The following is a 14,163-nucleotide window of genomic DNA, read 5'->3' on the forward strand; positions in this document are numbered from 1 at the left end:
AAAAATAGTGTAGTCAGAAAACATACATAAAAAAAAGGAGGTTTGTTTTGCAAGACTACAATTGATTCTAAGCGAAGAGATAACGTTGCAGATTTGTATATGTATACATTGGCTCTAAAAAGTCAAACCGAAATCGAATTAAAATGTTTTGCAACTCTTTTTAACTACGAAAAAAAAGTATAAAGATGACTTGCACAGAACAATGTTACAAAAAGCATTTACAATAAAAAAATAATAAAAAAATTAACATTACTGGCGGGAGATGGTAATTACTTTAGTTTCAATGTGAAATTTGACATCGTTTTTGCTTGATTAAAGTTTAAATATTCGGTTTAATCTGTGTTGTTGCAATTTGTAAAAGTTTCCTCCAAATTTCTGTCTTTCAGCCGTGTTCTTGTTTTTGATTTAGGATCTTCATTTTACTAAAACGATGTCACATATGTAGGCACTGCCAAAGGTAGACGACACGAAGAGTGCATGTTTACGAATTTCTGAATACTTGTCTTCGGTCGCGTACTTCGAATAAAAATAAATTAATATAGGATTTTCAAGAAACTTCCATTTTACTGCAGAGCCACACTTTAAATCTATAAATTCTAATTGAAGTTCAGAAGGAACACATATTACATAAGATAAAGTGAAATTTTTGAAAAATTCGTCATTTTCAGAAAACATTATCCCAAATAATTCAGGCATGCCAATAAAATGTTTTAAATATCAAGAATAAGAGGAAAAAAAAATTTTTTTTTTTTGACAAAAAGCTGATAAGGCAATTTTTCTTGAAATTAAAATTTTTAAAATTTTTCTTTAAATTTAAATGTGGGGCCACTAAAATACCTTCAGCGGGCCACGGGTTAAAGATCCCCTATTTTAAATCTTAGCGAATTAACTCACGATGCAGCTATCTTGGTATCGAATGCTTTTATGGAATTAAGGATTTATTCATTTTTTTGTTTTGTTTATATCTCCTTATTTCTTGCATTTACCCATTCTTCAAAATTTTATTTTAGTTTTCTTTAAAATTACGGGCATTTTCCTTGACTACTGCGTTTTGTGCTGCCTTGCTTATATGCGGCTAGATCGCATAAGATTTGTAGTTTCTTGCCTATTTGTGAACATGACAATGATCAAAGGAAACTACTTACTGTAATGAATTAACGTTGTATTGCATTCATTATAAGATACCAGAGCATTTTCCTCACCAGAGCGTTTTTCCTTTTTTGGTTTTGGTTAATTCAATTCTGCGCCTGAAGTACTGAACACTGAAGGTAATAAAGCAATGCTAGACATTGCCAGTCTGTTTGCTCTACAACAACAGTTGAAACTAACCTTTTTTTTAGCTAGATAATGCATTCTTCATAAATCAAAGATCATAACTGAGACGGTTTCATAAAATGGGAGGAAGTGAAGTCCCCTAAGGCTGCGTTCAGACGCCAGCGTAAAGGGCATAGTCTAAAGTACGGGAGTTTCGTTCACACCTGCGAGAACGGGGTGTAAGCCGTGGCCAATGAGAGAAGCTAAATTTGCGCATGCCTGGATGTGTCTACAACTTTCCCGCGCTGTTCTGCTCGATTGATTTCCCGCGTTCACTCTGCTCGTTTTGTTTAAGCTTCGCTCTGATTGGTCAACGCTTATCCCAAACTCGGCGTAAAGTTGAAAACTTTGAACCCTATGCCACGAGCCCTAAACCAGATTTTGTGACGTAGCACAGAATGGTTGCCTTGGCAACGAAGCTCGGCTTTAACCACTTATGCCCTTTACGCTCCCGTCTGAACGCAGCTTAAGGCCCCGTTCAGACGAGGGCGTAAAGGGCATAAGTGGTTAAAGCCGAGCTCCGTTGCCAAGGCAACCAGTCACTGCTACGTCACAGAATCTGGTTTAGGGCTCGTGGCATAGGGTTCCAAGTTTTCAACTTTGCGCCGAGTTTAGGATAAGCGTCGACCAATCAGAGTGAAGCTAAAACGAAGCGGCTTTCTTTAGACGATTTCGCTGTTCGCTGTCACATTGAAGGCGACGTTTTTTTTAATATGGAGCACATCGTATCCGAATGAGTTGTAATCGTATCCGAACAAAATAATGAGTTGTAATCGTATCCGAACGAAATAAAGAGTTGATCTCGCAAGAAATCTACGATGATGACATGCATTTTTTAATGAGTTTTTAATGCATTTTTTAATGAGTTTTTCAATTTATATTGAAAAATATGGATGAAACTCGTAAAACGAAAGTTAAGCTCAGGATTATGCACGCTGTGTAGGATCCTGTAGATGATTTATCCCATCCAATATTTTACATTTTATTATAAAAATTCTTTAAAAAATGCATGCTTGCAAAAATTTTATTTTTTCTGTGCAAATTATTATTATTACTTTCTTTCTGTCTATAATTTTTTTAAAATTATTACTATAAGTTTTTTCCTGTTTGATTATTTTTGTATTTAAGAATAAATTTATTAAAAAAGTTTAAAATATTGTATTGCTATTTGCGTCAAATGCTGATTTTCTTTCCAAACAAACTTCATGAATTAATTTTACTAAAACATCAAATCAATATCAAGAATCTGCTGTTTCTTATAACAGTAAAAATATTACTTTTAAAAAAAAGAAAAAAATTATTTTCACTTATTTAAGAATAGTCACAATAGTCAATTCAATGGTGTAAGCTTTGTATAAGTAATAAAAGATTAATCTTTTGAGAAAAATGCTCTTGTGAATTCCAAGAAAGAAAAAAAATGTAGTGAAATATCCTTAAAACAACACAGCCAACAGTCTAGACAGTTTTGTCTCCTGTTGAAGTCCAGTTTTGTCTGTTCTGTTTTTTAATTACGTTCTCCATGAAAGGAATTTACTTTTAATGAAACTAAATAGCACACATAATTCATAACATGGACTATAATTTAATGAATAGTATTTGTTATTATTATACACTCTTTATTACTATCATTTGAATGGAGTTTTGATCATTTTCATGCTATTTCTCTGGTAGAAATTTCTGGATAAGGTATGAATGTTTAAAATTTTGATGCATTTGAAGACTTGGTACCTAAAATTTGTCAGTGTGAAATTACTCTTGAGATTTGGTCGCAAATAGAAATTACAGCATATGTTGAAATTAAATTCAGGGCTGCGGCTTATACATGCAAATTATTAAAAATAGATGTATACAAACAATTGGCAAGACAGCAAAATGCATTCAATGATTGAGCATAAAATATATTGTTGGGTGAACGTTTTTTAGTATTGTACTAGTTGTGGTTGGTGGTCATTGTGATCAGTTGTGGGATACTAGTACTAGTGATAATTGATACTGGTAGTACTGGTAAACAACTATAGTGATCGACAGGGACAGTGAACAAGGAGTGCTAAGCACACATGTTTCACTGTCACAGAAACATGTTCCTTTTGATTTGAAAATTAAATAATAATAATAATAATAATGTATGGTAAGTACTGTTTTTAGCTTAACTGCTTTCGCACCTGCAAAATAGAAAAATATTATATACAGGCTATCTGTTAGTTATCCTCAAGAATTTTTTTTTTTAATTAGGCATATTTAGAATATCGTATTTCTCCTAAGAGAAATTATATATAAAAATTGAAGAAGGTTTTATATAGTATATAAATATGCATTGCATGTTTATAGTATAGAGAGTACTACAGTACAATGCAGAAATATTCCATATTGCTTTGCACAGAAAGATATGTGCCAACCAAGTATTGGTCTTTCAAAAAAATATTTCTAGACCATTTCGTTATTTTTCTTTTTTTACCTTCTTCCGTTGCCTCTTGGCTTATAAGAAGGGCAGATAAAAGAGCATTCTGTTGAACCAGTAAAACTTTGTGTTGAGCTGAAAAAGCCATGACACAAAATAACAAAAACGAGCAGAGCGAGCGCGAGAAATCAATTGAGCTAGAAAATAGCGCGCGAAAGGTGTAGACACATTCACGCATGCGCAAATTTAGCTTCTCTCATTGGCCACAACTTAGACCCCGTTTCGCAGGTGTGAACGGATATCCCGTATTTTATGGCCTTATGACTATGCCTCTATGTGTTTTACGCCCACGTCTGAACGTAGCTTAAGGGGCCCAAAGCCCTATTCATATTTGAGAATCTATGACATAAGTTGGAGCGGTGATTGTGCCCAAACCAACAAGGAATTTAATTGTTGCGTTGTGGATTATACCACACCATCGACAGTAACATCAGATTAGGTCTCTGATATTTGAACAAACCTATGAAATTCAGTGGCAAGGGGCAAGATTGCGCATGTAGTTGGCAAGAGCCTTAAGCACCATATAGGTGACAACTTTGTTCAGTTCCGCCTCAATTTTGATGGAGGTTACCCGGGGACGTGTCCTCTCGAGAGGTACACTACAGCCTCTCGAGAGAACGGTCGGCTTGCCGCATAATTAGAGTGCCCGCATGCCGCACAGACACTATACATTTACAAACATCCATACCTTTTCTGGGATTCTAACCCTAGCCCTTCGATACGACAGTCAGCGTTGTTAACCACTGTCCCCGTTGGGCGGCACAAGGATTTGTTCATAACATTACAGTTATATAATTTACATAATTTTGATTTTTAACTTTAGTATAAATAAGTACATAGTATTTTACGACCAGAAGTTCTGTTTGAAAGAAACAAAGCTGTAACGAATTATTTAGTTTTATATTAACCAGTTTTGTTCAGTTACTTATCTTTTCTATCTTTCGTCATTTCCATTTCTTGTCAGAATAATATTTCAGTTTCTCGTCATATGCAAAATAGGGCAGAAAGACACTACTTAACTCGGTGTCTGAGTTACTTCAGATAGAGCGTGTTCCACCATTCGTGCAAGTTGCTTTGCTGATTCAAGCTTGATATTTTACGGCTGTGCATATTAATTTCCAGTTTGTCTACGTCAGTCGTAGAGCTAAGAGCCAACTCACGTTAATTATCTCTGTACAGTTTCGTCTGATTAATTAACTCAGTTTTAATTTCATACTTATATTCTCAGTTTCATTCAAAAGTACTGGCTAAGTTTGTAAGCATCAGGATTGCCGTCTCTAAATTCCTTCTTGAATTGATTAAATGGGTCTTTTCACCCTTCCTACGTCTTGTCATTGATATAGATTGAACTTAGCGAATAGTCGCTTCATAGTTCAACAAAAGATCTAGCCAGTAAAGTAAACTTAATTTAGATAGAATCTTAAACAAGACTCAAGATCAACAGTGATGATTTATATAAACTTTGATTTAAATTTTAGTGCATATTTAGTAAGTACACATTTTAAGACCAGAAATTTTGATTGAAAGATATTATTAACAAAATTTAAAGGAGTTTTCCCACTGTTAGATTGTTTCATTATTCTTATTAATATTGAAAGGCCATCTGAAATAATAAACGATTTTTGATCCATTCATTGTACCGCTTTTATAACAAGAATAAATATCTACAGTATTTCATTGCGTTGAAAACCTGTTTAAAATCTTAATGCTTCTTACTGTTGATTGTACAAACAAGGATGAAATTTTAGAGTGGATAAGCAGTCATTCTAGTGATGAACAATGAACAGATGGAAACAAGATTAATTAAAAATGTTTATTTCTGATATTTACAGAAAGTGTCAAATAAGTTTTCTCATTGCTGTTATTTAAACTCCAGTTTAAATCGATTAACTTAAGAATGAATATTTTTCGAAACTGAACTGTCTATTTCAATTTCTATGATTTATATTTATTTGCTATTTCTACTTTTTGCTTCTCTTTCAGTTTCTTTTCTACTTTTTTACTCTCTACCTAAAAGAATTTCTTATATGTATTTGCGTCATTTATTTCGATTTAGAAAAATAACAAAAAAGTAAATAAAAAAATAATAGTTCGTAAGCAAAAATATTAATTATTTGCAAAGTACTGATATCGAAAGGAATGCATAAAAGTTTGTAAATAAAGCAAATTGGAATAAAATTTAAAAACAAATGCTAGAAAGAATTAAATATAAAACATAAATTACACATGGTTTCCAAAATCAGTTCTGCTATATTTCTGAAGGTGATTTTCAACCAGCACCGAACAGAAACTATTTGCAATGAATATATAAAGGACTACATTACAACCTACTGAACTATTGAAAGCCTGGGGCAGCAAGTTCCTAATATTTTCATTTTTTCCCATTTGCTTCTCATTAAATTCAGTTATAAAAATAAGCAAATGGTTTTTATTACAAATTTCCTTTGATAGCAAGAATTACGGTGAGTAATTAATTTCGAACTGACAGAAAAATAATGATTTTCATTTACTAAAGTTTAAAATATTTATTTTAAACTTAATATATTAAATTAATTAAGCATAATAATATTATTATTATATTAAGCATAATAATATTTTAGCAGAATACTGACTTTATAAACTGAGTGTTTATAATTGATCTAATCCAACGTTTAATTTCAACTAATCTGACTAGAAAATAGCCAATATATTCTGAAAGATAAATAAGCAGTTCCTCTTTTTAAGAGCGGTTCATTCCTGCAAGTACATGCTTCACAATTACATTAGTCCTGAACACGATAGACACATAATGTGCTCTATTTAATGGAATAATAACGAAAGTAAAGTTATGAAACGTATATTGTTCAGGAAGTTTTACAATCTTACCAAAGCTTCTGTTTGCTATTCGTTTATACATTTCAACACTAGACTTGCGATGTATCATTCTGTGAGTAACAGCCTGGTACTGCTTCAGGAACTCGTGTTCTGAAGAGGTTGATTCCACCGAATCCGAACGCGTTAAGGGCGGATGAGAAGCTACATCAGCTTCCTCTAGGGACAAAGAGAACACGGTCAACACACACAAAACAGCATGAAAAGTTATGCTAAAAATTTAAAGAATATTGCTTTTTATTCACATATTATTGGTGATTAGAATCTAACTAAATACAGAGATTACAAACATTTCAATCGTGGTTGACATTTTACACCAGTTATGCACACAAAAATAACATAATTTATATTAAATAATAAAATTTTATAAAATAGTTAATTTTATGCAGAATAACTGTAGAATTTTATGTAAAACAGAAAGTCACTAAAAATAAAAAAGCACATACATTTTCTAAATTCACTAGAAATGCAGAAGAAAAATCACACTAAATGAAAATATTTATAATAAATAATATACTTATTCAGAAGTCAAACAACAAAAAAAAGCGTTATATTTACAAAATTTAATTATTATTAATTTAATTAAGCTCAGCGTTATATTACAAATTGTAAATATAACGCTGATTTTTGTTGTTTGACTTCTGAATTAGTATTTATTCGGCGTGTTATTGTGTCTTAAATAATATACTTGTTATTTTTGCAAAAAGAAGTTCTTTCATAACAGTATGGATATATTTTATATTTTAATATCCAGACGAACACAGTTTTTATTGTTCGCTACTGCCTTTTCATTTTGCATTAACAGAACTAACATCAACGACCGTGTATCTAAATAACTGTTTATTGTCCAAAAGATAATAAAATAACTTATTGAAAAGTTTTCAGATTGCCTATATTGTTCTTTTATGGTAATAGGCATGCCAATCTTGCACTGATTTTTGTGAAGGTTGTTACATCGTCATATTTGAATCTGCAGTTGGAAAGATATGGATTTCAGCATCTGATCGCGAGCAGAAACTCCTCATACGTTTGGTTTTCGGGGTAGATGAAGAAAACATCTCTGGGAAAAAATGGCAGAGGTGAGGATTAAATTTTATCTTAAATCTGCGAAGAGCGGTAATGAAACACCTGAATATTATGATATGCATATGGTAGTGAAACAAGAGGCCGTTTTTCAATATGTAAGTTTTAGTTGTACTTAAGAGATATAACATGAGAGATATCAATAAGCATGTTCTGGCAAGCTAGCCACTTCGATTACGGAAATAATTATTACCAACGCATGGGCAGAGAATTAAAGGAGACCTTTATGCAAATGTCTTGAAAACCATGAGTATAGAGTCTTGAGGAAGGAAAGACAGAATTTGCTCAAGAAACAGTAGTTACACTTAAAGAACAACTGTGATAATAAACGTTGCTCTAATAGCATTAAATACTATCTAAAAGTGATCTGTCACCACTATATTGCCATTCCTGAAGTGAAGATTTAGAGAAACGTTATTTTCCAACGTTCTCAGCTGAAGTGAAGAGGTAACTGTGCCAGAAGTGGATATCTTTAGATGAGAAAACGAAAAATGCCACGTTTGCAGTTCTAAAGAGATATAATAAAACAGTCTGTTTAGTGTTTTTGAATCTTTTACCAAACGCCATTAAATGTGTAATTTAATCTGATTCAGATTTGAAAAAGGAATATGTGACTGGGTACTTGATCTGAATAAGAAAATCAGTCTACATGAATGCATTTCCCTTAATATAAGTCGGCTTTACATATAGCCATGATTTTATTTTTGAATAATTTTTATGAGAAAGAGAGGTTTGAACACATGCAAACTTCACATGTATGAGGTTGAATGTATATTGAAGGGTTTTCTCACGAAAAGTAATTAAAAGATTTAAATGTTGTTCTGTAACTTAAAATGAAGTAAATATATTTTCTTTTAACATGAAACGAAATAACAAGTGAAGTAAATATTTTAAATTTAATTTTAAATTTTAATGTATTTTAAGCATTATACAGTGAACTGGCTAAGTATGATTTTTAGAAGAGTATTTCTACGGGAAAAATCTTAAAGCATTTGAAATAATGCCGCACTGAAATCTCTCAAACATAAAATACATCTCTTATTTAACAGCGTGGTTTTTATCAATACAAATAAAATTTCGTTCGTATCAAGTACCAGTTTTATTCCTTGTTAAGCTCATCATCGGTGCACATATATTTATTACTATTTTTCTTCTTTGCCCTAGACGCTACATCTTTCGTTTCACGCAAGAAGTATCTTATACGTGATTCACATGATCACAGATACAGTTTACTTATCTGAGACTTTCAGCAAAATCAAGAAGTAATCAAATAGAGAGACGAACTACTCGGTGAAGCAGAAAGTATTTGTATCTTTAGTATTTGTTATGTCGAGATGACAGAAACTGGCAACTGTTTATTCGCCCCCATTTGATTTTAAAACGTATGGAATTTATTACTTTCTCTTTCTAAGAAAGTCTTTCAAAGTCAATTCATAACTTTTTCAGACGAGCTACTAACGAACGATCAATACATATTTACGAAAGAACAGTGTTTTGCTACCTCAGGGAGGAAAGAGTAAGATATTATTTCAAATATTTAAAAGCAATAATAATAGCATTTCATTGTGTTACAATATTATTTCGAAGATAAAAAATTTTAATCTTAGCTTTAAAAAGGGAGCTGAATCTGTACATTATGAATACTTGCCAGATTTTACATGTTTCTTTAAATGATAAAACATTCAGCAAGAAAAATGAAAAAATAGTATATATTTTCCTTTTTAAAAATATTCCAAATTCAAACAATATGTAGATAGAAACAGAATGTACAAGGAAAGTTTTTTTTCGGTGAAATCAAAAAATTATCGATTTCTTGTTGAGAGATGGAAGTATCACTAGCTTTGGAACTCCATTATTTTATTTATAAGAAACGCAAAAATAGAATCGTTTTCAGAAATTCCTATTTGTTACTGCGGAAATGAAAGTATATTTAAAAATATGCTTCATTAACACGTCAGTAATTTGAAACAAGTACCGAGGCAAAAGTTACAGTTCATTTAACAACATAAGGTACTGTTATTTTGTATAAAGAAAGATGTTTCGAAAAAATGGTAACAATGAATTTAACGTATAAACAGTGACAAATCTTTGTACTAAGTACAGATTTATTTTCGATTAAAAATTGTAGGATTTTGAGTTTGAGTAAAATATGATATGCAACATGGATGTTCTAGGTATGAAAATATTTTGAAAATAGATTAATATTATTTCAAAGTCCACAGAAGCACCGAAAAGTCATAAATTGATCAGTTTTGAGCCCAAGAAAACTATTCTACTATTCTAAGGAAAAAGCAGAAATTTACTTATAAGGTGTGCACTATTTAATTAGCACTTTTGTACGTTCAGTTTGCTATCCAAATAATTTTTATTTATACCTAAATCTCTCAATACAAAGTTAGGTTATAACTTTTTAAACAGAAGAAAGAAGCAAGCAGCGAAAAGAGCCATGCACTAACAGAAAATTTCTTGCTTAACAGAATAAAAAAATAATATGATGGCAGTAGGTAATTAGAGTTTTGTTTTTCCGAAAAAGCGATTATTTAAGTTTACCTGAAGCTTTAGCTATTCTTCGATGCCACATTACATTCATTAATTTGTTCAGCAAGAAACTCCCTACTGGAACGGTAGCGAATTTTAGATTTCTTCATTTTGGGGGGGGGGAGTGGCGCTTGCTTTGCTTAAAACGAGGGTGAGATAATTTTGAGAGATTTCGACTTAATAATAAATAATTTTTCTCAAAATTTTCCACAAGATTATTTCAAGTCAGATAGTTTTAGATAGCCTCTTCTCTGTAGTTTTGAAATGTTTGCAATTGAGCTCTGTATCTTGTTCAGTCTGTAAGGTTAGAAGGTTCTGATTCAATTAAGCTAGAAGTTACACAACTGCGCCTGTAAAGGTTGTTTTCTTAGCATATTTAGTTTGAGACATGAAAGCAACTCTTCCAGGGAGCGGAAATCTCTTCAGAGGGCTTGGTTAGCTAGTTTTATGTCATTCAGTTCCAAAGAACTGCATAGAAGAAAATTCAAGAGAATGTCTCAATTTCCAAAATGCTTTTCGCTTGCAGACGCAGATGTAAAGGAATGATCAATAGTTGGCTAAAAGGAGTTTGAGAAACATTGAGACGTTTTTCTCATGTACAAAAACAAGGGCAATCTTTCTTCTTCTTCAAAACAATATGTTTTAAATATTAGAAGGAGCTCTATAAAAGCAATTTTACACTGAAGCTTTAAATTAATTTGTTGCTTAACTAGAAGGAGCGAGAGAAACATTTCAGAAATTCATAATGAAGTTATATGCTATTATCCCGTCTTATCAGCATGTCTTCGTGGTGTAATGGTCAGCACACTCGGCGCGTATTCGAGAGGACCGAATTCCGGCGAGGTTACTGCTCATTTTTTTCACATTTACTATTGCGAAATAACCTAATGTCTCTATAAAGTGCTTTTAGAGAATAGGAAATGATGTTAACATTATTACCGAATTTTAGAGCTATTCACCAATTTAAAATTATTTCGTTTGTTGTTTACCTGATAATTTTCTACAAGTTTTTTTCAATAAGTTCAATTTAAATTATAATTTGAAAAAGCTGCTCACATGTACAAGAAAGAATCATCATTTTCATTAACTTTTTTCTACGAAAATAGAACTTAAAATTTCATTTGAAGGAGTTTGGGGCATTCAAGTGCGCTTATGTGAACGTGAGTGAAATCTAACATCATTAATTATTACGAACATCTCCGAAACATTATAAATATCCAACATTATGAATTATAATATACATATCCTCATAAATTTTTTAAATGATTTTTCTGTTTGCAGTAAGACTTGAATGAATAAAATCGTTTAATGAACTGTCTAAATACTTTTGCTTTTAATTATTGGTAAAACCCAAACTTTGTTAAAATTAATTTCAAATTAAAAATGCATTATTATTTTATCATTGAATTAATCAGTCTCCCTTAATTGACTTCTTTCACATTTCTGCAAAGTATTTCGGGGCCCTTATTTGATATAAACCGCTGCATAATCTGAAACACCCTTTTACAGCTAAGACAACAAACACTACCTGAAACAAATTTTAAAAGGCCCATTAGCGACGGAGCGCCCACAGCCATAATACTGGTAGTTCGACGGAGTTCAAATCCCAACGAACGGGTTGACTGGATGGAAGTTTTCATGTTTTGACCTATATCATGTTAACATGATACATTTTCCCTTACAAATCTCCACGAAAATATTTCTTCCCTTCAACAGATAGATATTTTACAACAACAGATATAATTTCTTCCCTTCAACTCCCGCATGCTTTGCCGTAATTCAAATAATCTCAATTACAAAATCAGCAAGCACTAAGTATTCTTTCATAATTTCCGCATTAATGTATTATGATATTATAACTTTGCCACTTATTTAATTTTTGATCTGAAACAAGTGCTTCATTCGTACCTCATCAGCATGATTTAATATGCTTCAACCAAATTAAAAGATCTAATGCAACGCAGCCAAACGAAAGAAAGTCAGTCGCTTTTGTGCTTCATTCAAAAGAGATTTTTCTAATGAAAGCAATGAAAAGTAACATTTGCTTACGATATTACCTTTACTTAAAAGTTTCAAAATTCTTCAGGTAGTTAGAACATTTGTTAGATCTTCTAAATATGAAGTAAAAGAATTAGTTCTTTAAAAATTCGGATGCGATTGTAGGATCTTAAAACATTAATTTAATCTTCTTAACCACGATATAAATTTCAGTTTTGAACTAAAATGATCAGATGCATTTTTAATCAAAATCATCTCTCATCATCAATTAAGTCAGATGCTCAGTATTAAAATCGTGAATATTGAATCGTGAAAGAACAATATTGAAAAATTATAACATTAAAGAGAGAACAAGACCCTAGCTAATAAAAGTATTCATTTCATAGGGTGTGATAGATAAGACACCGTACATAATTTATAAGGCTTCTCGAGTTACAAGTGAGGAAAAAATATTTTTTTATTTAAAAATTTGTAGCACTGCAAGATAAGAATAATGTCCACGGAATTAAAATGCATATTAATGAAATCGTTTGAAACAAAATCCATCTTTGTTGAGAGCATTATATAGCTCGCTTCTGAAATAGTATGCAGAGATTAATTTCATCTTCATCAAACTGATATTTTGTCAACTGGTGCTATAAACGGAAAGCATGCAGAGTCTCTAGAGAAAAAGAAAGATGACAAGGCGCTATGCAGCTTTTAAATTTCTGATTCTAAATAAAATCTAGCAATGCAGTTGAAATCCCTCAACTCCAATTATTAATTACTAGCTTATTAGTCCAAAGAGGCTTTGTCCCTGATTTTTGATTGATTGTTTTCGCCTTGCGATTTTGCGTCGAATCCCTTTGAATGCCCGTTTCACGTTTCAAACTGTTGCCACCAAATATTACCGCTCTGTATTATATTTAAAGAAATTAAATAATGAAGAATCTGCATAAATGTATGTATATTTCTCAAAGCGAGCAATGGCAACGTTGTACAGAAGAAAAAAACATTTTTATCTCTAGCGCGTGGAACTGTGTATTGGAATTTCTAAAGATATGCTCCATTTTAAAATTATTTTGCGACATTGCTCTTGAACTGAACTTTATGGTTTAAATGCGAAAAACATGGTATTTGATAAATAAAGGTAACACAAAAAATGCTAAAACTTTCGCCCCTTTGGACGTAATTTAAAATGTGAAAACCTTTCAGATTTTCTTTTCTTTTTTACTTCCTTGTACGAAGTAAAAACGAAGTATTGTAATCGCGAAAACTTTCAGGCAGCATATTTCAACGAAAATATCCATTTTGACCGCTATCGAATGCAATTTAACGATGTTTTTGCGTAATATCTGTACGTAAGGACAGAATCTTCAAAAAATTATAAAATACTTTAAAATTAATTCTGAAGAGAATTTTTCGTGGCGTCTGTACGAACGTATGTACGTACATATCTCGCATAACTCAAAAACGAGTAGCCTCAGGACGTTGAAATTTTGTATATAGGACTGCTATAACATGTAGATGTGCACCTCGTATTTTGGTTGCAATCGGCCGCAGCAAACGTATATAAATATATTTATATATATATATACACTCTGTTACCCGGCTCAGTGATCTCAGTTTCTTTACTCTTATATGTTTGTAAATTGTACACTTTTTGCTTTAAAAATGATTGTATTATGTTGTTTTTATCTTCCGTTACGGTTTTTATGCTGATGTACGTGTGAGTAACGCGTGCATACTAAAATATCCCTAACATTAACTAGGAAAGCCGAAATCTTAGTTAAGATAGACATGTTACAATTAATAATCAAATTTAATAAGGAAAAGTAACAGTTTCCGGTTACATTATAACGGCTTAAGAAATTCAGAGCACAGTACAGATGCGAGTACACAAGTTCACATATCTCGGCGAA

General features: G+C 31.8%; 1 protein-coding gene across 1 annotated transcript in view; it reads right to left on the reverse strand.

The window, feature by feature from the left end:
* Positions 1-14,163, reverse strand: part of LOC118194980 (uncharacterized) — a 237,792-nt gene that overhangs the window by 26,481 nt on the left and 197,148 nt on the right. Inside the window, exon 20 of the mRNA XM_085810268.1 lies at positions 6,638-6,802. Coding sequence (XP_085666394.1) covers positions 6,638-6,802 — 165 coding nt within the window. The remainder of the gene's footprint in view (positions 1-6,637; positions 6,803-14,163) is intronic.

This window comes from Stegodyphus dumicola, chromosome 2 (assembly GCF_044657685.1).
Source record: "Stegodyphus dumicola isolate Sdum_Otavi_A_Nest chromosome 2, ASM4465768v1".
In the NCBI taxonomy this organism is placed as follows: Eukaryota; Metazoa; Arthropoda; class Arachnida; order Araneae; family Eresidae; genus Stegodyphus; species Stegodyphus dumicola.